Genomic DNA, 26,790 nt, shown 5'->3' with positions numbered 1-26,790 from the left:
TTCCTGATACCATCCCTATATGCCTAGGCAACGTTTCTCAATTCCTCCTCTGCAGCCTGTCTCTGCTTTCATCCTCTACATGCTGCCTTTATGTGTCAGTGTCCTGGTTTGGGGTGGAGCAGAGCCAACTTTCTGTTCAGTGAAGGAGGCTCTTGCTTACACTTGTTGCTGTGGCAACCAGGGTCAGCTGACTTGGTTGTTTACCCCATGGAGGGGTTGCACCTGTGGGGAGGAGTGGACAGGTCAGGTGACCCCAAACTGACCAATAGAATATTCCATCCCATCTGCCCATGCTCAGTATAAAAGCTGAGGGATCAAAAAGAGTCAGGTTGGCTTTTTGTCTTTGGTTCTTTTGTGTTGGCTTGTTTTCTTTGGCTGTTCTCTAAGGGACCGCTTCTCTGATGGCTCTCTTTCTTCAATGACTGGTGTTTGAGGAGGACCCTGTCAGCTCATTTGCCTTTTGTTCCTGGTCAGTGTGTTCCAGTTCTTATTTGTCACTGAGTCCAGTCTGGAACTTTCACAGTGCCTGCCAGTGATATCTCCCTGGGAGCTTGATATGGTTTTGTGTGTATTTGTATATATGGCATCTATTTCATTATTTCCTTTTTGATTTTAATATTAATTTTTCATTAAAGTGGTTTAGTTTTTTCTAAACTCATTCCTCTTCTTTCTCTCCTTGGAACGAGAGGTGGGGGAGAGCATCTGTTGTCTTGTCACTGGCCAAGCTGGCCCAAACCATGACAGTTGGAGCTCCATTATTAGTGTCCTGTACTGCAGAGCTTGCTGTCCTTCAGCATGGTATAATTCCATTTACCTGACAGTTTTATCTATCTCTGATAGAAGCTTTTGGGTCTCAGGAGACATCCCTCTGACAAACAAGGAAAGAGATCAGCTCTAGAAGGTATGTCAGGCAAAAAGTGTCTTTTCTAATGATTTCAGTGGTGTACTTCCCATAAAGCTATACCTTCTAATTCTAGTTATTTTCTTCAGATTAAATGGTTTAAAGAGGCCCATAAATACATATATTCTCCAATATACTATAGCCTCAGAAAATCAATAGAATATGGTAAAACTGCATTTAAGCAAAGTTGAATTATCTAGATCACTTATCTAAAGCAGCTTTAAATTTTACAGATGATCTTCTATTCCTAAGATACATGTATTCATGTATGCATGGTATGTTTATCTTCCATTTCCTATAAATACTACCTTACAAATATTTTAATTGCCTTTAATTTACTATGACAAAGTAATCACTCTCCTATACCTACTAATAGTGTTTTGAAACTATAAGCTACTCTGTGTTGCTCCCACAGTGAGCAAGAAGTCTGAAATGACAAGCTTTATTCTTTCCTTTGGTTTCTTTTTCTTCTTCCAGTGCTCTCTAGGCTTGCATGCCCTTTTAACTTCCTCTCTCCACAGTGGTGTAACCTTTCTGTCTCATCTATCTAGGTCAGTGTTACATCCTCTGAACACATAGTTTTATCAACATCCAATAGATACAAAGTCTGATCTAAAGTTTGAACATGCAAAAATATAGAAATATTTCATCTAATATTTCAGTGACCTACAAATTTGCAAATCTGAATGCAAGTCAAAGTTTGGATATCAAGTTCACCCTATGTTTATAGGTGGTCACAACCAATGAAGTATGTGAGAAAGACAGCAAACCTTCAGGTAGACCATAGAACAAAGATTTTTATCCCATATACAACAACTCCCTTACTTTCTCAAATGTCTGGAAAACATGTTTCAATCTGATATCTTTATATACCGTAGAGATTCATTTGCTTTTAATAAATACAGTTTATAAACACTCAAAATTTAAGAATTTTTAATCAGTAAAACTCACAAGAAATAGAATTTCTTTATACTATAATCTCATAGAAAAAATCCACCATCAAGTGCAGAATTATCCCATTTCTTTTAAAACTGACTTATCACTGCAGCCAATTCATTAAGTCAGATAACCTACCTAAAAAAGTAGCCAACTAGTGCCTTAATAGTTGTTTAGGTATAAAAGTATAAGTAGACAATAGCCAATGAATCCAGAAGATAGCTAAAAAGGGAGTGTGAGGTTAAAAAAAACCAAACAGCTGCTTGTGACAGATGCACCCACTCTGAGTGAACAGTGTTCTGGTTCAGGCATCGCCAACAAGTAGGCCTGGCTGAAATCAGCCTTGATGTGCAAACCTTGAGAATTGTGCTAGGCCAGATCTTCTCAGGAACTAAGGAGTCTAGGCCATGCCTTATCAGGAGCTAACAGTACCAGCCTGAGTGATGCAGTAGCCTTGAACAGCTCAAAATGCTGGGGTGGAAGGCTCCTCAGGCCTTACTGATACCGAGTTAAAAAGAACATATGGTTCCCTCCTTACTGGAATAATATGGCTAAGTTTGAAATACTTTGTAAGCAGATGGGTTAAACATCTGCTAGGTTTAGCTTGATAAAAGGAAGCCTTGAGACATTATATCCTTGAGTAGAATAGATAGGGAGAGATGCTAGAATAAGCTAGTTTTGTGAAAACAAGAGTTGCAAACTAGGCCAAAAGACAAACTGAGTATGCACGAAGACCGAGTTCAATTATCAGACAGGGTGAGGAAGACTATCAATGGCCACCAGAGGACCCTGGAAGACCACCAATGGACATGGATATGCATGTGTCAAGGGCATTTACATATATTAATGAGTTCTAGGTGATAATATGAATATGTTAATCATTTCTGTGAAATGTAATGAATATGTATATTCTGATTGCTTATAACCTTTGTAGTTGAGCAACTTGGCGCGTGCACTATGCGGAGTGATCCCCTGTGTGCCCAGCACTGCAATAAATGCCTGCTTTCTAACACTCCAAAATTGAGTCTTAGAGAGTCCTTAATTGCTGCCTTAAGGTAACATGAGCTGGGACTAGACAAAACTAAAACTGCTACAGCTGCACTCCTGCACATACACCAAAGGGGTGTTTGACTACAAGTCAATCACTTTACACTATAAATATCTGTAGCCCCTCTGAGCCCATTGAGCTCTCCTGTGTGGCAGTGATCTCCCCCTTGAGCAGGGATGCCTCTTAAGGTTACTCCTTGAGGCTGAGACCCCTTACCCAGCATCTGATATCTATAACAAAGTAAGCAACGTTCTACATTAATCCTAAAAGTATATTGTATGCTAGCAACGTTTATATAGCCAGCTATAGCTTAATTATTGGAAGTGTAGTTAGTAGTAGAGTATTTGACCACTGTCTGAATCATTGTCTAACCTCTGTCGAAATTATTGTTTAAATCATTATTTAAATAATTGTCAAATCAGTTTAATTACCATTCAATTATTGCTTAATCACCGTTTGATTACCTTTTAATTCAATCATCGATTAACTATCATTTGATCATTAATAAAACCCTTTTAGTTAACCCCACAACGATGACTTCTCTTGATAATTCACCTGTGACACCGCTGCACGTGCAAGTTTAAACAGAATCGTTAATTAGGGGCGGAGGTATCTGTTATTAGAGCAAGTGAATGGGGGAAGGCTTTGTTTTCTCTATCTCCTTGTACATAGCCCCGTTTCATTCCCGTGGGCGGGGTGAAGTCGCGGGAGACAATTGTCTCTGTTCTGGACACGGTTCCTTCCGCTTCCCCACCTCCCTGGAGGGCAGACAACGTTCTCTGACTACGCGCGGAGTCTCTATCTATTCCTGTATGGTTCGAGGAGGGGGAGGTTGGTGACTCCGCAGGCGATGGCGGCGGTACCGTGAGCCACCTCGCGTGTGCCTCGTTCTCTCTTCCCCCTCCCTAGCCGCCTCCGCGTGGGAGCGCGCGGGCGTGCAGGCCTCAGCAGCAGCCAGGAGGAGGCGGAGCTGACGCGAGCGGACTGCCGGGTTCGGGTCTCTCCTTCTACCCTTCCTTAATTCTTTCTCTTTCTTGTGCCTTCCTTTCGTTCTTTACCTGCGCGTTGCGCGTCTCGTTCCGCGCTGCTGCCGCAGAAGGGAAGCGGTGGTGGCGCTGCCAGCTTCGTGCCCCACACCCTGTCGCCCTTCGCTCTCCCAGAAACAGTCCGGAGCCACCTGCAGCGCCTCCGACATCGGCCGTGGGATTTCTCGCTCCACCCCACCACCCCCCTTCCCAGGAGCAGGTACGCGGGCGCTGAGGGGGGGGGGGGGGGGGGGGGGGGGTGCGGTCTCAGTTTCTGAGAGCTGTTAGCGTGGTGGCGGTGTACGTAGAGGAGCGTCGCGGGGGGCTCTTGGGCCTCCCCGCGGTGTTTCTGTTGCCTTCTGCGAGGCGAGGGGTGGCGGGGCGTGTGTCACCTCCCCTGGTAGTCTCCTTCCTCTCACTCTCTGATGCGGCGGGTGCTGCGGAGGGAGGCCGCGAGCCAGGCTGGCGCACATCCTACTCCCCTTTAGTGGGGCAGACAAAGGGAGCTAGACGTTGAGGCTTCCTCGGCCCTCGCTGGGAGAGGAGGGGTGAGGGGAGCCGCGCAGCAGCCGGTGCCAAGCATGATTCAGGGGTTTGTGAGAGGCCCTGGCGCGGCATGCCCTGGACTCCCACATTTCCGGCTTGGCACCTCCTCCTTCTCCCCTTCTTCTCTCCCTTCTCTCCCCCCCCCCCTTAGCCCGGCAGCCTACGGGTCTTTTATGTTCCGGTGTCCGGGGAGGGGAGACGACTGAAACGAACCATGCTTTGAGCACTTGGCGTTGCCTTCCCTTTTGTCTGACTCATTGAGCTGGATTTAATTGTCATTGGGAAATTCATGGGTTTGATCTGTGTTCTTCGCATTTACTTCTTTTTGCTTCACCTAGAAAACTGTTAGAGAGGTGTATACCTGAAATATCATAGAATTGTCTAGGTTGGAAGGGACCTTTAAGATCAAGTCCAACCATCAACCTAACACTACCAAAACCACCACTAAACCATGTCCCTAAGCACCACATCTACCCATCTTTTAAATACCTCCAGGGATGGTGATTCTACCACTTCACTGAGCAGCCTGTTCCAATGTTTGACAACCCTTTCAGTGAAGAAATTTTTCCTAAGATCCATCTTAAACCTCCCCTGGCACATCTTGAGGCTGTTTCCTCTTGTCTTATCACTTGGTACTTGGGAGAAGAGACCACCCCCCACCTCTCTACAACCTCCTTTCAGGTAGTTGTAGAGAGTGATAAAGTCTCCCCTCAGGCTCTTTTTTTCTTCAGGCTAAACAACCCCAGTTCCCTCAGCTGCTCCTCATGAGACTTGTTCTCCAGACCCCTCACCAGCTTCGTTGCCCTTCTCTGGACATGCTCCACAATCTCAGTGTCTTTCTTGTAGTGAGGGGCCCAAAACTGGACACAGTATTCGAGGTGCGGCCTCACCAGTGCCGAGTACAGGGGGACAATTACTTCCCTAGTCACATTTACCACGCTATTCCTGATACAAGCCAGGATGCTGTTGGCCTTCTTGGGCACGCTGCTGGCTTGTATTCAGCCAGCTGTCGACCAGCAACCCCAGATCCTTTTCCACCAGGCAGCTCTCCAGCCACTCTTCCCCAAGCCTGTAGTGTTGCATGGGGTTGTTGTGACCCAAGTGCAGGACCCGGCACTTGGCCTTGTTTAATCTCATGCCTTTGGCCCATCGATCCAGCCTGTCCAGGTCCCTCTGTAGAGCCTTCCTACGCTCGAGCAGTTGACACTCCTGCCCAACTTGGTGTCATCTGCAAACTTACTGAGAGTGTGCTCAATCCCCTTGTCCAGATCATTGATAAGGATATAAACAGAACTGGCCCCAATACTGAGCCCTGGGGAACACCACTTGTGACCAACTGCAAACTGGATTTAACTCCATTCACCATCATTCTTTGGGCCTGGCCTTCCATCCAATTTTTTTACCCAGCAAAGAGTATGCCCGTCCAAGCCATGAGCAGACAGTTTCTCCAAGAGAATGCTGTGGGAAATGGTGTCAAAGGCTTTACTAAAGTCCAGGTAGACAATATCCACAGCCTTTCCCTCATCTACTAAGTGGGTTGCCTTGTCATAGAAGGATATCAGGTTAGTCAAGCAGGACCTGCCTTTCATAAACCTATGCTGACTTGGCCTGATCACCCGGTTGTCCTGTATGTGCCGCGTAATGGCACTCAAGATGATCTGCTCCATAACCTTCCCTGGCACTAAGGTCAGAGTGACAGGCCTGTAGTTACCCAAATCCCCCTTCCAGCCCTTTTTGTGGATGGGCATCACATTTTCTATCTTCCAGTCAACTGGGACCTCCCTGGTTACCAGGACTGCTGGTAAATGGTGGAAAGTGGCTTGGTGAGCACTTCCGCCAACTCCTTCAGTACCCTTGGGTGGATCCCATCTGTCCCCTTGTGGTTTGTTTGGGTTTTGGATTTTTGTGGTCCATTTTCTAGCTGAGAATATTCAGATAAATAAGTATTTATTTAACCAGCCAGTTTATCCCCATGTCTGACTCAATTCCAAGGTTTTAGTATTGATTTAAAGTTAGTTTGTATTTGTATTCCCTTTATTATATTAAATTAAGTGTTAGGATAACTTTAAGTGCATTTATTATGCGCTTCACACAGTGCATAAGTGTTAGGATTCAGCTGTAGTTTATTGGAAGCGCACTCGGTGTGCAAGAAAGCTTAGTTATATTGATCATTCAAATAATCTAAATATTTGCCCTTATTAAACTTTGCTATGCCTCAGCTTAGCTGTAATTTGGAACTAAAAAGACGTCTTAGTTATGAGACTGTTAACTTTAATAATAATAAAGTATTTACATTCACTTTTTAGTTTAGCTGGGTAAATTTGCAAGTAACTGTGAAGGTCAGTGACGTAAACTACTGTGAGTTAACACGCTGAATAAGATAGCTCATTTTTATGTTGGGAGGTTAGGGTTAACAGGGACATCTCTGAGGGTTGACTTTCTCCTTTTGGAGGCAGAAGAGATCTTTATATGTTTTTGCAAAGGTTTGGTTGTAACCACCCAACCAAAAGCTTGGCTAATGTATTTGTAAGGCTGTGAGAGAGTAATCATCTCTTAGGTCTCTGATCATAGCCAGTTGTTTTCTGCTCTTGCTGTGAAATAAGAGATGAAAATGTCTGTTTGAGATGCCTACCTCATGATGCTGCATTTTCTTGATTGAAGTATCTGCGCTCCCTTTTCCTCTAGAAAAGAAGCTGTAGTCATGTTAATCGAATTTAATGTTTTCCTCTTACAATTGGGGTATGCTCAGCCGCTTCAGTTCTGTGGGTTGTTGGAGTTGGCAGCCTTCAGAGATATAAACAGAAGCTGATTTCAGAGGCCCCTGTTGACAAGGTTTTGTGTCTGAGACTTTAGCTTAGCCTGTCACACTGCAGCCTTTTGACAGGCGGAAGCTAATGTGCTCATCCATGTGACCCAAGTTTCTGAGAAAAGTTCAGGTGAGCAGATATGTGATGGTATTAGGTAGTTTTCCAGTGGAATAGAACTGAATTTGTAAGGCCTTAGCTAGTTACTGATCTTGGTAGAAAAGCTTGTAGGGAAGAGCTGGAGAAGTCTGTAATCTGTCTCTTCCGAAAACTTCACTTTCACTGTTGGTTCAAAAGATTAAATGACATATTTTAGTGTCCTGGTTTGTAGATTAAGTTTTGGAAGTGTATTATAGCCTAGTCAGGTGATACCTGGACCGTAAAAAGTGTGAAAAAGCACAATTTCTTAAGCATTGGATAACAACTTGGTCTTTCAATTAGGGGCATGTATTTCAAGTAGTGAAAGACTGTGCTGACAAAGGAGCCACGAAGACTCTTGTTTGTAATATGTTAATACCAGCATTAATACCTAAAGCTAAGCTTAGTAAGTGGTGAAACATGCTAATTTGAAATCGGAGCAAATCAATTTAAATTGATGGTGGTAGCGTATGTGGTAGCACTTTGATCGTACCTGCATAATAAGGGGCTGAAATACAGTCTTTATTTGTATTATAATAACATAGAGCTACAATAAAGATTAGAATGTGTTTCGTTTTTATTAGGTCCTAGATTTTCTGTTGTGTCCATTGACTGGTGTATGGCTGTAAAACTGCAATTTGTTGAGAGGCATATCAGAATAAGCGTGAGTTTGCTTTGTACTATTGAAACAAAGGTATAAATCGAAGTCCCATGAACACCAGCAGGCAAGCAGATTTTACTCTTTTCTCCTGCTATTGATTTACTTTGATCCCAGAAGTTTAGATTAACTAGACAAATGCTGCTGTCAATTACAGTTGTCATACTGTTGAGATACATGGTTACGGCTTGTAGTTTGGGGTGGGTTTTTTTAAGTTTTAAAAATGATTTCTTTATACACTAGAGTTAATTAGCATTTGGTATGCTTGAGTTCTCATGAGCATCAGCAGACAAATATCCCTTATTGTGGCTGCCCTTAAAGGCAGGCAATAATCTAGCCTTTTCACTAAAACGTCTCCAAGTGCCATAGGCAGTACTTCCACTAAATCTAAATTTTTGGAGGACAAGCGCGATATTCTTGTGTCCTCAATTTGTAGTAGATCGCTTGATATTCCGGTTTTATTGCCATTGAGAACTAAGGATTTGGTTACTATATCAGTTTTTCTACTAGCCTTGTTTTGCAGAGATTAACTACTGGTGAAGGTGAAGTATTTTTGTTCTTAACTTTTGCAGTTGATGTCAGAGATGAGGGTTAGCGTTATCTACCTTTGGGAGGTGCAGGAGTTTGCCTGTATCTTTAAGACAAAAGATTTAACTGGCTTTTTTGAAATGCATAGGCTGTGTAAATGAATGTATTCAACAGTCTAAAATTGTTTTATTTTTCTTGGAGGAGTAAGGTCTGGTCTAAGCTTATTTCAGAAATGCTTTTTGATCATCTGTTTTGAGGGCTTGTTGTATGCATGTTGTTGCCAGTTAATATTCAGTATTGGGCTTCGTATGCAATTTAAGCAGAGTTAAAGGTCTTGTTATGGAAACTTCTCCTAAAGATACAATATACAGTTTTAAAATGACTGTTGCCCATACTTCAGTGATATTATTTTTTTTGTTCTGTTTACCAAATGTGTTGTGAAAGTAGGAACTAATAATAGGATTAGCATCAAAATGACACAAGATCAACATTACTGAAAAAGTGGGGTGGTTCTTTTGGAGTCTGCAAAGATAAGCTATGCTAATTACCAGAATTGTTTAGTAGACCCAAACTTGGTCTTGCTTATTCTACCTATCTAGCTGTGTGTGGGTTGTTTTCTACCCTGTAAGTGCTCAGAGGTTGGTAATAAAGTTTTTGTTGGCTGTGGAATTCAATTTGGTCATAACACACAGCTCATTGTCTGACAAGTATATTACTTCTCAGTATTACTATGTGTATTGGGTTTGCGTGGCAAGGTTGGGGGAGGGGGCAGGGCAGGGCTGCAGGGGTAGCTTCTGTGAGAAGCTGCTAGAAGCTTCCCCTATGTCCAATAGAGCCAATACCAGCTGGCTCCAAGACAGACCTGCCACTGGTCAAGGCTGAGCCAATCAGCACTGGTGGTAGCGCCTCTGCGATAGATAACGTATTTAAGAAGGGGGACAAAAAACCCTGCGCAACAGAAATTGGGAGAGAGGAGTGAGAATATGTGAGAGAAGCAACTCTGCAGACACCAAGGTCAGTGAAGAAGGAGGGGGAGGAAGTGCTCCAGGCACCAGAGCAGAGATTTCCCTGCAACCCATGGTGAAGCCTGTGGGTGAGGCAGGCTGTCCCTCTGCAGCCCGTGGAGGTTAACAGTGGAGCAGACATCTGTGTGCAGCCCATGGAGGACCCCATGCTGGAGCAGGTGGATGTGCCTGAAGGAGGCTGGGACCCTGCAGAGACTCTGGACTGGAACAAGCTCCTGGCGGGATCTGTGGAGAGAGGATCCCACACAGGAACAGGTTTGCTGGCAGGACTTGTGGATGATCCTTGCTGAAGCAATCTGTTCCTGAAGGACTGTACTCCATGGAAAGGACCCATGCTGGAGCAGTTAGTGGAGGATTGCCTCCTGTGGGTGGGACCCCATGCTGGAGTAGGGGAAGAGAGTGAGGAGGAAGGAGGGGCAGAGATCATGTGTGATGAACTGACTGCAACCTCTGTTCCCTGCCCTGCTCAGGGAAGGGGGGGAGGTAGAGAAATTAGGAGTGAAGTTGAGCCCAGGAATAATGGAGGGATGGGGGAAAGGTGTTTTAAGATTTGTTTTTGTTTCTCGTCATCCTACTCTGATTTTATTTGCAATAAATTAAATTAATTTCCCTGAGTCGAGTCTGTTTTGTCTGTGATGGTAATTGGTGAGTGCTTTCTTCCTGTCCTTATCTTGACCCATGAGCCTTTTGTTGTACTTTTCTCTCCATGTCCAGTTGAGGAGGGGGAATAATAGAGTGGCTTGGTGGGCACCTGGCATCCAGTCGAGGTCAACCCACTACACTATGATAACGCTTTTTACCTCTCTTAGAGGTTAATAACGATGTTACTTATCAATACAATTGAAGTATTGAATTATATATTAACATCCATATAGCCATCTTTAAAAATGCTGATATCACTTTTTGTGGGCAAGGTAAGCAGACCTACTTTAATTCTATAACCCTGTAATCAGTTTTGGTGAAATGTCAGTTCCTAATGCAGTTCTTGGCTTTATTTACAGCATTGAAATGGCTCAAGAGACAAACCAGACCCCAGGGCCCATGCTGTGTAGTACAGGATGTGGATTTTATGGAAATCCTAGGACAAACGGGATGTGTTCTGTTTGCTACAAAGAGCATCTTCAGCGACAGCAGAATAGTGGTAGAATCAGCCCAATGGGTAAAGGTTTGAGGTTTTTGTGTGTGTGTCTTGAAAATGTAATGTATTGGTGATGAGAGGAAATGCAGAATGCATTTCAGGAGTTCTTCCAATAGCTACGTACTAAAACTATGTATATCAAAGGGAATAATACTTCACAGTAAAAATAAAAATGCATTTTTGTGTAATACATTCTCACCCACTTGGTGTTGAGCCTTAATTTCCTTTTCTGCTTACCCTCTGCTGTGTGTTCTTATACAATCCCTGTATTTTGGTCTTTAACAATATAATTTGTCTTTAATTAAGAAGATGCAGTTGAATGAGTAATGATTGGAAATGGTTCATAACTGTATGCAAAACTACTTGACTAACTTGTATTCTATACTTTGCTTATAATTAACTTCTTAAATTTCTGTTATATAGGGACAGCTAGTGGTTCAAACAGTCCTACCTCAGACTCTGCATCTGTACAGAGAGCAGACACCAGCTTAAACAACTGTGAAGGTACTGCTAGTAGCACATCTGAAAAATCCAGGTAAGATTACAGACTCATTTAGGTTGGAAAAGACCTTTAAGATCATTGAGTCCAACTGTAAACCTAACACTAAGTCTGCCATCCATAAGCATCACGTCTACACAGTCTTTTAAATGCCTCCAGGGATGGTGACTCAACCACTTCCCTGGGCAGCCTGTTCCAATGTTTGATAACTTTCAGTGGAGAAATTTTTCCTAATATCCAATCTAAACCTCCCCTGATGCAACTTGATGCCATTTCCTCTTGTCCTATCACTTCTTACTTGGGAGAAGAGACCAACACCCACCTTGTTACAACCTCCTTTCAGGTAGTTATAGAAAGCAATAAAAGCCTCCTTTTCTCAAGACTAAACAACCCCATATCCCTCAGCTTCTCCTCATAAGACTTGTTCTCCAGACCCTTCACCAGATGAAAGTATTATTTTTTGAGGTTTGAAAGAACTGTGAGTGTATAGCAAGTTAAAGTAACGTTGCAGTAACTTTGCCCTATTACAGTGAGCTTCTGCAGAGGAAAAAGGGACAGTGCACCTAACAGTGCTTTATGACTCTTTATAAATGAGAACTAATTATAGTGTTTGGTGTTTGACTGCTGCATTTACAAGGACGTTTCTGGTTTATCTGAGGAAATATTTGCTACAGATTGCCTAGTTTCTTCTAGGAAAGAGATAGAAGTACAGGTCAGGAACGTGTATCAATAATAACTGATCAGGTGTATCAATAATAACTGATCAGGTAATCTGTTGATGGATTTTGACAGTTTAAGCTCTTATTATGAACTCAAAACTAATGTAACTACCCATTTCACTGTACATAAACAGAAATGTGCCTGTTGCCGCTTTGCCTGTAATGCAGCAAATGACAGAAATGAGCATTTCGAGAGAGGAAAAAGTATCACTGAAAACAGAGACTGAGCCAGGTAAGTTTGCAGAGTAGCACTGGGTAAAACTGACTTAACAGAAGCTGACAATTTATTTACTTTCTCTTAAGTAGGCATATCCCTTTGTGGTGATGGTCTTGAGTAATTATGGATGCTTCTTGAGTATTAGTACCCTCAGAATCAAGGAAAATTACTAGTGTCGGAATATAATTTTCAGACATATGTTCAATTTTAGTAGATTATTTGACACTTGAGGAGCATTTTGGCTATCAAACCTTAATTTTTAAAAGTAAGACACTTAAATTGTATTTGGGCGCAAGATATTCAATTTTGAAGTCAGTGTTGATTTCTGTATAAAATCTAGCAGTACGGTTCCTGCTGACTCGTGGCAATCTAAATGGTTTGTTGCATTTGAAGAACAGAGTTCTTAATAAATTCTATTCTACAGAAGGATGAGAGTGGGGGAGAAGGGAATACTTGATTTAAGGTACTAGCAAAGATTGCTAAAGGCTTTTGGACTAATTGAGTAATCAGTAGATATAACCAAAACATTGTTCTGTGGATATAGAATACTTATGGTATTAATTGCTTAGTGAGAATGTTCAATTTAAAAGTTTTACTCCTGTTCAGGAAGGTTGTAACTGTAGTAGTTAATCTTCGAAGTGTAAAGTATTTCTTGGTGGGGAGGGACTGCTTCCCTACCTACTAGTGAGTGACTGAATTCGTGTTTTATTGTACAGCAGTTTATTCAAATGGGTATCTTAATGTACTTGTTTGATATCTATAGGTATTGACACTTGTTAATTTTAAGTTCTGAAACAGTCTTAAAACATTAAAAGCTGATGTTTAATAGGAAAATCTGTTCGCTACAGCTGAAGATGAAATGTCTCTTTTTTTGTTGTTGTTTTGAAAATCTGAGTTGAAAATTCCAGAAGGTACCACTCAGTGCTATATAGATGCATCTTTGTCAATAAGACTGCTGTTACAGTTGATAGTTAATAGCTCAGTGTTTGTATACAGGTTTTTACTATTTTAATTAAGTCATGTTAAGTTAAAATTGTGACATGAGCTAAATTACAATTGCTTTTACTATATTCCTTTTTGGCTATGTACAGACTGAGGATATTTTAACATGTTTCAGCTTCTTGTAACTTATGTTATCTGAAGAGGTTTATTGTATGTAACTTAGAAATGTATACTTTGTTACAATATTTATAAACCCATATTTTCTTGTTATGAATTTCTACCTGAAAAAGTGACAGGCAGGAAAGAAATACATAAAGTGGTAGCAGTGGTCAAGTAATAGCTGAATTTTGACTTATTAAAACTGCCAATAGGGATTTGTCACTTTGCCAACTGTAAAAGGCAATCTTCTGTTTCTGTTGACTCAATATCCGTTTTCTCATAACAAGGCAACTAAATGGTACTGTTGCACAGCACTCTTTATTGATTAGAATAGGGGAAGAAATCCCTAAAAGCAGCTCAATATAATAATCTTGCAGCTTGAAACTCAGTTTAAACCAGTCAAAGTTCTGTTAAAGCTTGTGTAGAGATCACTGGGAAAAACTACCATCAAATTTAAATGTTTGGAAAAAACTTCTACAACAAAATTGTCTTCCTTAATACATATCCATAAATTCTTGAAACAGTCTTCAGCTGCTCTAAAAGTAGAAGTTGATCAAGTTGGGGGCAAATTTTAGATAGCACAGAATAGTGTCATTAAACATGTCCTTATATACTATTGTTAGATTACAAAGGATTTATCAGAAATTTAAGCTATACCAAATGCTTGCTGTATTCACTAGTACATTGTACTGTAAGTGTCTTGCAGCCAAGAAAAGCTGGCCTCAACTTTTTATAAATCCCTATTGTGTTTGGGCTAGTTCTGTGTTTGGTTGTGTTTTTGTTTTTTTTCCCCCCTTTCTCTTTTCCAGCAGCATCTAATATGCATTGGTCTCTCTTGAGGAGGAGCTGAAACAATAGTAGAGTAGATAATTCATGTCACCTCATAACAAAGTTAATACTTTCTATGAGATGTAATTCTTTAAGATAATGCCTGTCATGATGCTGCTAATGAAAAGACTGTTTACTTTCATCTCTAGTCTCACCCTGGCAATTGAATTTCATAACTGTCTATCAGATGGTAAGTCAGGAACAAACAATGTAGTCTTCAAGCAAAGTAGGTCTCTCTCCTTTTTTTTCTAAATAATTAGTTCTGGACAATTGTCTTTAAGTCTGTGGACTAAAAGTATACTTTCTTGCTGTTGGGATTTAAGCATCTGATTCTAGAAGGTTCTGAAGTTGACAAAAATGAAGCTTAACAGGCTTGTCTCTTCTTTTGTTTTTCCCAGGTTGAGGTTGTAACCTGGATTCTCATTCAGAACAAATCAGGTCTGAAGGCAATTAATTGTATCTTAGCATTTGAAGGAAGAAAGGCATGACAGATATAACTGGCCTAGTTGGTTGTAATTTAGATGTCTAACATGGTATATTTTGTTGTAACTTGTAGTTTCTTAGTTCAATTTTCTTGCTTGTTGTAGTTTTGCAATTGAATTGTGGCATGTGTTCAGTCCAGTTGCTTATCTAATGAACTGTTCACAAGTCAGTGAAATATAGAGACCTTTATATCAAAACTCCAATCCATAATTGGGCATTAGTTATATCATGCATTTTATAGGCTTTTGATATGCTTCCATACTTTTTAATTAAGGATTGAATTCCAGTCCAGTCTTGACCAAAGTCAGAATATACCTGAAGCATTCTAGAGATATTGTTCATATTTGTGGGTTTTTCCATGCTAACTTACAGGAATTAAATGCAAAAAAAATCCTTATCTAACTCCTTTGCTTTCCTTGTGTTGATAATTACATCAGAGAAATACCATTACCAAGTTGGTGAGGTTTTTAAGTGGCAATAAAAGATCCATACAAGAGAGCTGACTTACATATTGAGCACTAAACCCAAACTGTTCTGAAAACAAGTATATTTAAATAATCATATTGTATCAAGTCATAGCATATTTCTAGCATTTTTTGGCTTTTGTTGGTCACTACCTTTCTGAATGAGTCTCATGTCAGGTCTGTCAGTGTTTCCAGACTTAATTAGTATCAGCGTGCATATCAAAAACTTTATTTTTCCTAACCCAGTAATAGTTTTGTTTTAGGGAGCAGTGTGGTGAGTTATCACTCTGAAGCCACAGCTGTGGAATAGTGCTGCCTGTAAAGAAAGTGAACTGGAAGTTGAAATGCATATGGTCTTGTGTAAAATCAGTGTTAAAAAATCTTCCCCAAATATTGTTAACTTGCAGTCTTATTCAATCCACGTTGTAGGTTACCCTTTCCATTCCTGAAAATTGACATTTAATGAAATTCACGAGATGATGGTTAGCTCACTTGTCTTTTGGCTCTGTACCAAGCCAATATGATGAGTTATTTTGATGTTAAATGTCACAGCTGTCCTACATGCAGGTTGAGACCCTCTTATGGGTTGCCCTCACTTTATGTTATATCATAGCTACTGGTTTTATCTATATACAGATGATATTCTGAGTAAGATGCTGAATAGACAGCTATCTTATGAGATATTAAAGGTTCAAGATGATAAATAGATTATATTGCTTGGTTCTTGTTTTAATAACTGATTCTTATTTGTTTTCAAACGTGGCTATAGTAATTAACTGTGGGTGTTATTTGTAGACAGTTCCTTTGTGGCTGTCAATAAAATCATCAGATATATCAACTTTTTCTTGTGTTCAAAATTATCTTCCCATTTCCCATGTCTGTTGTAGCTTGAGTAGATGTCCCCAATTGAAACAATTCTGAAATGGAACTAATAATATCTTTTAAGTCTTGAAGCTGTCTACCTTGAAAAATAAGACTGAGGGCCCAACTGCTGGTCCTGTGCTTGTTGCCAATAGGATACTCTTGTATCTTTTTTGAGATGTGCAACAGATATCAAGTCTTGTTGGTAACCAAAACAAGCCGTGTTTCAGTGTGATACTTAAACAGGGGTATCTGTTATATTGATGTAAGAGTAAAGATACTCAGTGTGCCTGTTAGAGTTGGGCATGTGGGAGATTAGTTACGTGCTGCAGAATAGTTTTATCCCAGTTCTGTGGCATCAAATTAAAAATGCAGTTTATTCTTTATTCTTTTATCATGGGCACCTAGATCAGCATAGCAATTGCAGTCTCTGAAGACTAAAATGTTTATTCTCAAGCTTGATAAAGCATAATAAATACTGTCCATCTTATTTTCAATGACTCAAACTTTATATACAAGTCAGTTGTGTTAATGTGCAGCATAAGGATTATGTAATCTGTAGTATAGTTTTCAGTTCTGGTACTGCACTTCTGCAGTACGTCTTTCTGATGACTTTAGGGTTCTCTTTATCTATTACCTTTATTCCTTCTTTTGTTTTAATTTTCCCAGTTCTTCCATGGTGGGAGTTGGGGATTACTTTCATGTAAAAGTAGTTAGAATGCTTAAAACTATTTTTTTTTTTTATGCCCTCAAGCATTTCACTCCTCACTGGCATGCTTACTGCTTCCTAGTACTGTGGAAGTCAATGCAGTTTGTTAAACTGCTAGGGTTCTATTTTGGATAATTTGCTTGAGTATAGAGGAAGCCTTCTAAAAAATCTCCTTGGTATTACTTTGGTAGCCCTTTCTGGTTGCTTTAAATGTGGGGAGGTATAGTGGGTTGACTGTGTCTGACTGCCAGATGCCCATCCAGCTGTTCTCTCATTCCTCAGCAGGACAGGGGAAGAAAATAAAATGGAAAAGCTTGTGGGTCGAGATAAGGACAGTGAGATTGCTGATCAATTACAGTCACAGGCAAAACAGACTCAAGTGGAGGAAAATTAATTTAATTTATTGCCAATTGAAAAAAATAATAGAGTAGGATGGTAAGAAATTAAGACAAAACTAAAAATGCCTTCCCTTACCCCCTTCTTCCCAGGCTCAACTTTACTCCTTTATTCCAGACTCTTCTACTTCCTCCCTCTATTCTGAGTGACACAGGGGGAATGGAGGGTTGCAGTCAGTTCATAATAGTTCCTCTCTGCTGTTCCTTCCTCCTTGCACCTCTTCCCTGCTCCAGCATGGGTCCCGCCCACAGGATACAGTCCTTAATGAACTGTTCCAGCTGTATTGGTTTATGTAAGGAAAACCACTGTGAGTTCTGAAAGTCTAGTTATTACAGTGGTTATTACTTTTTTGGAAGAAGTCTCACAGAGTCACTGTGGCTTTAATACTTTAGGTTCAGAGTAGCATTGTTCTTTCTGTTTGTAAGACCTTTCTGTGTATAGGTTGAACAGCTGTCGTGCTGTGGCTTGCGGCTTAAGTCCAGTCATCAGTGACCTTCCTGTTCCCCCTCTGTCTGCTTTAAAGATGCATCTTATTTTCAGACTGAGTGAAGTAAATTTTTCCAAATTTACAATGCAACACAGGAGGAAGTAAGTTTGTAGTAGTTGGTAACATTGTCCCTTAGATGGATTTGTTTTTAATCTTTGTATTGTGACACAGAATGATCTACTAGGCTGTCTCTGCCTTGATGGCTCAGTGAACTCAGATTGGGTTACTGCTGCACGTGCACTGCTTCTTGTGAGGTTCATCCTCCGTTGGTTCGTGTGGTTCCTGATATAGTACTTCCTATAACATGCAACTCAAATCACAGGTTACAACAGTTTAAAGTTATATCTGTTACAATCTCTACCCTTGGTCTCTTTGGACCAGGCCATAGGGTTTAACGTTGCAATGAACTCCTCCCCTTGCCCCTGCTCTGACTTGGATTTATCCACAGACTGCAGTCACTTAGGGGTGTACCTGCTCCAAGTGGAGCCTTATCTATGAGCCACAGTCTCTTCAGGGGTATACCTGCTGCAGCATGGCCTTACCCATAGCCACAGTCCCTTCAGGAGTGTACCTGCTGTGTTGTGGACTTATCCATAGCCACAGATGCTTCAAGGTGTACCTTCTCCAGTGTGGGCTTATCTTCGGGCCTCAATATCTTCAGGAGTGTACCTGCTGTGTTGTGGACTTATCCATAGCCACAGATGCTTCAAGGTGTACCTTCTCCAGTGTGGGCTTATCTTTGGGCCTCAATATCTTCAGAAGTATACCTGCTGTGGCGCAGACATATCCATGGCCACAGATGCTTCCAGAGTATCATGCTCCCATGTGGACTCATCCACAGGTCACAGTCCCTTTGACTTGACTTCACATGGAGTTCCAGCCTGTCCAGTACAGCAGCAATGCCCTGGCCATCTGCCAGCCCATGTGCATCACCATTGCTGTTATCAAAATGTTCCCAGGCACAGCAGAGTAAGATGATAACTTACTTAACTTAAGCAAGCAGCAAAAGCAAAACACAGCCACTAATGAGCACTAGACTCTTATATACAGTGAGGCAAGCAAGCCCCATGGCAAGCACAGGAGCCTGACGATTAATAGCTAAACAGCAATAACAACTATAAATTTGATCTAGCATTTTCCAATCAAACCTGTCATTATCTCAACCCATCAAGCCCCACGTTGGGCACCAAAAAGGCCTGTTGTGGTTTAATCCTGGTAGGCAGCTAAGCAGCATGCAGCTGCTCGCTCGCTCCCCCAGAATGAGATGGGGAGAGAATTGGAATGTTCCCTTTTTCCCATCTGCCATGGTTTACAACTAGCATTTCATTTTAAACAAACTGGAAAAATAAAAAAATCTAAAAGGAGCTTGATCATGCTTCTTGGTTTGGGAGTTTAGTCAATTTCTTTGCCATAGCTAATGCCTGTCAGCTAAGGTGTGTGGTATCCAACAGGCTTACACTGTGGTGTTGCTGTTTTTTAACGTGATTTTTTTTTTTTTTTTGCTCACAGGCTCTCAACTAGATTATCTGATACTGAACACTGCTTTCCTTGGGGTTTAAAGAGAAGTTTAAAGAATTATATCTGTTAATCTGGAAAATATTAATTGTCAAGACAAAGGAATTGTTTTCTTTAATTAAAAAAAAAAAAGCAGCTGCAGAAACTACTTTGAAAAGCATTAATAGCAGTAATGATTGTAGTGCCGTACCTTTGCTTTTTATCGATAGCATGCTTAAATATGGAAAAAATATTATATATCCAAGACTGGATGGTATTGTTATCCTCAAACTTGCCAAAACAGTGTTGATGCTTAACTCTTCACATTTTCTAGAAAAATCTATAGAATATGTCAAAAATAAAGTTAGTAAAGAGTTTGAGTTGCTCCTTAGGACTGTTACAGTTATAATATTGTATAAGAAAATACTGTTTCCCTGTATAAACCTTTTTGCGTACGAGCACTGAAAGTTCCTTGTTATCTCTGAAAGTTGATCACTTCTGAATCTTGTTTGCAATCTGGAATATGAACTACTGACTGGAGGCTCTCTTTGTTAACTCCTACAGTGAAATGTGAAATGGGGCTTGGATCTGTGAGGTTTTGTGTTAGTAGTAATAGGCATATGAACATGGACGCTCAGGACATGGACGGGGTTGAGTACCACTCAGTGACTTCTTTTGCCTCGGTCTTCACTGGCAAGAGCTCTTTCCACACCACCCGAGTCACAGAAGGCAAAGCCAGGGTCTATTAGAATGAAGAACCACCCACTATCTATAGGAGAAGATCAGGTTTGAGAACATCTAAGGAACGTGAAGGTACACAAGCCCATGGGACCTTATGAAATCCATCCACGGGTCCTGAGGGAGCTGGCGGATGAAGTTGCTAAGCCGCTTTCCATTATATTTGAGAAGTCGTGGCAGTCTGGTGAAGTTCCCGCTGACTGGAAGAAGGGGAAACATAACCCCCATTTTCAAAAAGGGGGAAAAAGGAAGACCCGGGGAACTACAGGCCGGTCAGTCTCACCTCTGTGCCCGGCAAGATCATGGAGCAGATCCTCCTGGAATCTCTGCTAAGGCACATGGAAAATAAGGAGGTGATTGGTGACAGCCAACATGGCTTCACCAAGGGCAAGTCGTGCCTGACAAATTTGGTGGCCTTCTATGACGGGGTTACAGCATTGGTGGATAAGGGGAGAGCAACCGACGTCATCTACCTGGACTTGTGCAAAGCGTTTGACACTGTCCCGCATGACATCCTGGTATCTAAATTGGAGAGTCATGGATTTGACCACTCGGTGGATAAGGAACTGGCTGGATGGCCGCACTCAAAGGGTTGTTGTCAACAGCTCGATGTCCAAGTGGCAACCAGTGACGAGTGGCGTTCCTCAGGGGTCGGTACTGGGACTGGTGCTGTTTAACATCTTTGTCGGCGACATGGACAGCGGGACTGACTGCACCCTCAGCAAGTTTGCCGATGACACCAAGCTGTGTGGCGCGCTCGACAACGCTGGAAGGAGGGGATGCTATCCAGAGGGACCTTGAGAGGAGGGCCTGTGCGAACCTCATGAAGTTCAACCAGGCCAAGTGCAAGGTCCTGCACCTGGGTCATGGCAAACCTAAGCACAAATACAGACTGGGCGGAGAATGGCTTGAGAGCAGCCCTGAGGAGAAGGACTTGGGGGTGTTGGTGGATGAGAAGCTCAACATGACCAGGCAATGCGTGCTTGTAGCCCAGAAAGCCAACCGCATCCTGGGCCGCATCAAAAGAAGCGTGGCCAGCAGGTCGAGGGAGGTCATTCTGCCCCTCTACTCTTCTCTGGTGAGACCCCACCTGGAGCACTGTGTCCAGCTCTAGCATCCCCAGGGTAAGAAGGACCTGGACCTGTTGGAAGGAGACCAGAGGAGGGCCGTGAAAATGCTCAGAGGGCTGGAGCACCTCTCCTATGAAGACAAACTGAGAGAGTTGGGGTTGTTCAGCCTGGAGAAGAGAAGGCTCCGGAGAGACCTTATAGTGGCCTTCCAGGGCCTACAGGAAGGATGGGGAGGGACTCTTTATAAGGGAGTGGAGTGACAGGACGAGGGGTAATGGTTTTACACTGAAAGAGGGGAGATTTAGATCAGATATTAGGAAGAAATTCTTTACTGTGAGGGTGGTGAGGCACTGGAAGAGGTTGCCCAGGGAAGTTGTGGATGCCCCTTCCCTGGAAGTGTTCAAGGCCAGGCTGGATGGGGCTTTGAGCAACCTGGTCTAGTGGGAGGTGTCCCTGCCCACGGCAGGGGGGTTGAAACTAGATGATCTTTAAGGTCCCTTCTAACTCTAACCATGCTATGATCATACAACTGAGTGTTCAGGAAAACTGAACAGGAACAGACTCCTTGGGTTGTACATGTTAAAGTGTGTATACAAACGCACCTCCCTTGTCTTTCCTCTGCACTAATTTGAGTATAAAAAGGATTTCAAAACCAACTGATTAAAAAATTAATTTTTCAAATAAAACTTAACAGATCCACAGAAGTTCACAGAAGGACCCATTTTTATCCTACAGAGAACTTGAGTAAAATGTGACAAATTTGACCAGAAGTGTTCATGACAAAGGCAATTGAAAAATAAGTCATTTTGACTCTACCTGCTTGATTGTTAAGGTTGAATATAGTACAAGGATACAGATATCCAATGTAAATATGTACTCTTTTTTTTTCTTTAAATTACTGAAAAAGTGTCTGAAACAAGGGCTCTTTTGAGCTGTGTGGTTTGTAGTAGTATGCTTGGTATATCACAGAATCAGCGGTTTGAAGCTCAAGAATGTTAGCTGTTCTGGTTGACTGAGGTTTTAGATCATCTGACTTGACAGGTATAGTGTCAGAGTAACTTGGTACTATGACAAAAAAGCATTACTCTAAATGTCATTTGTTTCTAAGATATGTTCCTGTTGACTGTTTTCCGCGAGTATCTCCTCTATTCAACAACTTTAACTGTGACAATATTGTTATTGTTTTGGATTAATTTAAACTAAATCATATGACTCTTAATGTTGTGTGTACATGGAACTTCTGGAGTGCTTTCCAAGCCTTTACACTTATATAGGTGTATACAGGTGATAACACTAGGTATCCTGTATTTTCTAGATGATGTAACAGTGGGGAAAACTTGATTGTTTTCTGTAGAGATAAAAGGGAAGTTAATAGAATACCTATTCTACTTAGTACTTCAGACAATAAACTTCAGGGTCTTCGTAGAGGGTAATTAACTGTTAATAAACGTGAGCATGCTACTGAGTAGCTAGTGAAATCAAGAAAAGGAAGAAATTAACCTTTATTTCTTTTGCTTGCTTTAACAGTTGTTACTCAACCAAGCCCATCGGTATCTCAACCTAGTACTTCACAGAGTGAAGAGAAAGCTTCTGAACTGCCTAAACCAAAGAAGAACAGATGTTTCATGTGCAGAAAGAAGGTTGGCCTTACGGGTATGAGAGCACTTGGTCAATATTGAACAGATCTATATGATTAGTTGCCTCTTACTAGATTAAATTTGTCGAAATATCTGTAGCCATTAAACTTGCTTGCTGTTTCAAAATCCGTAACGTTAGATCCCTTAACAGGTTAGATCCCTTAATAGAGATGATATTTGGAAATATTCATTTCACTTACTCTGTTTATTGAAGTAGATGCACATACCCCCTTTATATTGACTAAGCCCTTAATTTATAGCTTGTTTAAGTCTGAAGCTTCCTAGTGATGTTGCTTTTCCATTTCTTTGTACAGGATTTGATTGCCGATGTGGAAACTTATTTTGTGGACTTCACCGTTATTCTGACAAGCATAACTGCCCATATGATTACAAAGCAGAAGCTGCAGCAAAAATCAGGAAAGAGAATCCAGTTGTGGTGGCTGAAAAAATCCAGAGAATATAGCCTACTTGTGAAAATACTGACTTTTATTTGTTTTATTTTAATATACCCTAGGAAAGCATTAAAGAGCAGATGCATGGCCGTCTTCCTTTGTTCTCTAAAGTTTTAATTTTAGCCTTGTCTGTCTTAATGATATTTCAGAATGTTTGGGTGTTTGTTACAGGCAGAATTGGATAGATACAGCCCTTGAAAATGTATATGCTCTCCTCAGAACATGACTGGATGATCAGAACCTGTACGAGAATACACATGCTCTAGTTCACATGTGCCAAACAGATGTATACTATCTGCACGTTTGCAGCAGATCTGCCTTTTGAGATGTTCAAGGTGTATAGCCCTAGACAAAGACGATATGCCTGTTTGGGAGAAGGATATGTCAGAAAGATTGGTGGTCTACTTATCTCATTTAAAATCTTGTTCTACTTTAAATTTCTGCACTCCATTGTTTTCCAGCAGAATTTAAGCCAAGTGGAGGGCTTTACCTTCTGGCAAGATGAGTGTTAGTGACATATTTAATACAAAGTCATTTAATGATTGCAGTGGAAAATGGAAAAAATCAGGTATGTATGAGAAGAAAACTATTTGGGAACAGATTACATTAACTTTAGAATCATGAAAAGAGTTTCCTAAAAGAAATGTCCTGTTAGAAACTTAAGAACTGGCCTGCAACAGTTGTCTGCTTTTCCTTGCATAGCTAAAAATGTTGTGTAGCACAATATTGTGCTAAGATTGGCTTACAAAAGCCATATGTGTGTAGTAGTAGTGTGTAGGTAGTCCTTATAAAGAGATTTGCTGTTATGCGTTTCTCGATGTCTCGAAGACATTAAAAGATAAAAAAAATTGAGAGACAGGTTGGCTCAGACATCTGACAGGAGAGCGTTCCAGAATGGAAAGTCATATTAGCTGCAACTACTTCCTACTGAAATCGGCACCTTGGAGGGTTAGGCTATAAGCCACAGAGTTGAGACAATTAATAGATCCACTTTGCTGTGTATCTGATAGTATGAACTGAAATATTAAGAGCGAAAATCTTCATTAAATAGATACAGCAGAGCTGCCGTGAATATCCTATAGACTAGTAGAGTAGTAATAATCTCAACAGAAGTTTTAATCGAGTGGGAACCACTGTGGTACACCAGGCAGTGGATGATTCCCATTTTGGAGAAAATATCGGTTGATGCAAGTAGTTGCTGTAATGTAACTGTAACTGTTATCCTTTGGATAACATCCACAGGATGTAACTCTTCATCCTTTGAATTTATTATATCATTCTGCTAGAAAAAATATCAAAGCATGGAGTGGAAACGAGAAAACTGACATAGTCTAGGTCTTAGGTCAAAACCTACAAATAACATCTCTCAGATAATAATTTAGTTTAATAGAATGAAGCTCATATAAGACCTTCATGGATAACAGAAAGACACTGGGCCATAATGGGTTAATCAAAACTAATATAATTGCAACCATTTTAACTCATCTGACATGCCTGAGACATCTTGAGTATATCTCCACTGGCTTAATTGAAGTTTCCATAGTGGGCGCCCAAATTTGCTGGATTGCACATATAATAATGTGGACTTATTTATTTTCACAAAAATGGAGGCAATTTCACAGTGAAAACTCTTTTTTTTTTTTTTTTTTTTAATAGCCTAATCAGTAAGAGGAAATCTATCAATATATTACAACATTTGTGGATGAAGTATCCTAATAATAATGTGTAACTAAAGTAACCTAATAATAATAACATCTCCTTTCGGGTAACTTCTTTCTTTTGTGGTTTATCCGCAAAGGGTAATCTCCTCTCTTCCATTTCGGCTTGCTATTCTCTTAACTGCCCCAGTGCTAGAATTGCATCACCAACTGCTGTCCCCTGGGCACCTCCTAGGACCGATATGATGTTCCCTTTAAGACAAAAAGGTGCCCTGACTAACAGTCTGGATTGCGTTCCTGAGGTAAATAACCTTTGAGTCAGGGCTTGTGAAGGCAGGGTTGCAAGTACCTTGTTGAATAGCCAATTCTCTAAAATATTGCCCCCCTGCCCCCACATCTATGAGCTTCCATGTCACCATTCTGTCTTTCCAATCAAATAGGGAGGGCTGTTGTGGTTTTGTGGCGGTGTGCTCACACATCCTCACACCACCCCCCTGGCTCCTACTCAAGCCATAACTGTCAGTGGGGGTTGTGATGGGTTGCACCTGGATTGCTAAGATTGGCTTACAAAAGCCATATGTGTGGGTTTTTTAGACATACCACAGCAGCTCTATCAAGTGACATGTGCATCTGTGTAAGTTGCAGAAGTATTTGAGCAGGTTATTATTCATGTACTTCTTAAATTCAGTGTGTTCTGGGTTCAAAAGAATATTAGAAGCTTTTTTAAATTAAAAAAAAAAAGTTTTAAATGTATCAATTGTACATGCAACAATTGTTGGGTATGGAAAACCATACCCAACATGACTCCTGTAGACTTTAGTGGGAGCTGGAACTGCTCTTGGAGGGCTGCTTCATCATTTTTAATTGTACTTGGGTGTAGGACTGTAGTGTTCTTGGGTGTATTGCATGGGCTCCATTATCTACAGCTTTGTATAATAACTAGAAAGGGCAGGATAGTTCATTGATGCTTGTCTGGTAATATCACTTCTGTGTTATAATGGAAGGGGTTTCTGTGATGGATGAAACGTGGATTTTTTATATAATCAAGTATAGTGTAGACTAGTATTGTAGTAATGCCTCTTCTCATCTGTAAATAGTTGTGTATGTACACAAGATACTACTTCTGATTTTTATTGCAGTGTTCAGTCAGTTTTTTAGTTCACTATTAAAAGCATCAGGCTTTTGCTTTAACTTTCTGTTCTTTCAGTTTAGTTATCAGATGTGCAAACGTGTACAGATAGTTCAATACTTAGGTATTGCACATAATCACACTATCCAGGATCTATGCTCTGTTGTGTTATGTAAGTAATAAAAATCATGTACAGAAGGGAATACTTTTTGTAATAGTTCATTGGTTTTAATTATTGCTGTAACTTGAAAGTGGCCCTGTGGAGGTTGGGATACAAAGCTAGTACTAGATTTGTATAGGGTTTTTTTTGTTTGGTTGGTTGGTTGGGTTTTTTTGCTTAAACCTGTCTGTCTAACCTCCTTATTTCTTACTTTGACATACTGACTTGTTTAAGATAGCTTGTTGAGGTCTGAGAAGCATGAACAGCTGGAATACGGGTAACTCCTTGATGACCAGACAAAGATGTCCGCAAACAACAATGTCCTTAAGGGGAATGAAGGAAATATTAGCAGTGAACTTTAAATGCTTGTCATTTGTTGTGGGTTTTTTATTTGGTGTGTGTGTTGGTTGGTTTTTTCTTCCTTTTGGCTACAAAAGTTATTTCCAGTGGATCTGTTTTAATACAGCCGGTATACTGACTACATTGTTTTGTTCAAATCTTCGCCAGCAGGCCTGGGCAGAGTTGTCAGGATGTGTATCCGAATATGGATGTCACATATGCCAGACTTACCCTTCCCAAGGAGAAACAAAAATACAGAGCACACAGCACATGACTTGGAAGAAGCTATCTTCAGTGCTGAGTAATACATAAAAATTGTTTATATCAGAACTGTGGAGAGAGAGAGAGGTGGGGGAGAGCATCTGTCGTTCGTCTCAGTGGCCAATCCGGCCCAAATCACGACAGCATCCCATCTAGTAGTACTAACAGTCAAGGGATATGTTATTACTGCTGCCACTATGTCTACTTCTGATAAGGGAACGAGAGCATGTTCTGGGCCTTCATGTGCCAGGATGAATTTTATTTTTTTAATTGTGGAACTGTTTTAAAGCATCAAAATTATCATTTGTCCACCTTTTTGTATTAAAGTAAAATCAACTCAA

General features: G+C 40.9%; 1 protein-coding gene across 3 annotated transcripts; it reads left to right on the top strand.

Moving 5' to 3' along the window:
* The first annotated feature begins 3,697 nt into the window (after nt 1–3,697).
* LOC128901975 (AN1-type zinc finger protein 5-like) lies at nt 3,698–26,790 on the top strand. 3 transcript variants are annotated; one of them, XM_054184192.1, is made up of 6 exons: nt 3,698–4,130; nt 10,611–10,774; nt 11,171–11,282; nt 12,100–12,197; nt 22,341–22,466; nt 22,765–26,790. In XM_054184192.1, exons 2-6 carry the CDS (start codon nt 10,618–10,620, stop codon nt 22,911–22,913), a joined length of 642 nt encoding a protein of 213 aa, XP_054040167.1. In that variant the 5' UTR covers nt 3,698–4,130; nt 10,611–10,617; the 3' UTR covers nt 22,914–26,790. The 3 variants fall into 3 exon arrangements, with proteins under 3 accessions (XP_054040167.1, XP_054040170.1, XP_054040168.1); XM_054184195.1 differs by having other exon boundaries at nt 3,702–4,130; nt 10,611–10,768; XM_054184193.1 differs by lacking the exon at nt 3,698–4,130 and adding an exon at nt 9,424–9,864.

The sequence above is a fragment of the Rissa tridactyla genome, chromosome W (assembly GCF_028500815.1).
Source record: "Rissa tridactyla isolate bRisTri1 chromosome W, bRisTri1.patW.cur.20221130, whole genome shotgun sequence".
NCBI lineage: Eukaryota > Metazoa > Chordata > Aves > Charadriiformes > Laridae > Rissa > Rissa tridactyla.
The sequence above is the reverse complement of the archived record's forward strand: the minus strand, read 5'-3'. Positions and strand labels throughout refer to the sequence as shown.

What these genes read in the sequence shown, in the direction of transcription:
- LOC128901975 (XM_054184192.1), top strand. Translation starts at nt 10,618, where the DNA reads ATGGCTCAAGAGACAAACCAGACCCCAGGGCCCATGCTGTGTAGTACA. An exon ending in AATCAGCCCAATGGGTAAAG is followed by an intron (nt 10,775 to 11,170) that starts GTTTGAGGTTTT and finishes TCTGTTATATAG; the next exon opens with GGACAGCTAGTGGTTCAAAC. An exon ending in GAAAACAGAGACTGAGCCAG is followed by an intron (nt 12,198 to 22,340) that starts GTAAGTTTGCAG and finishes TTGCTTTAACAG; the next exon opens with TTGTTACTCAACCAAGCCCA.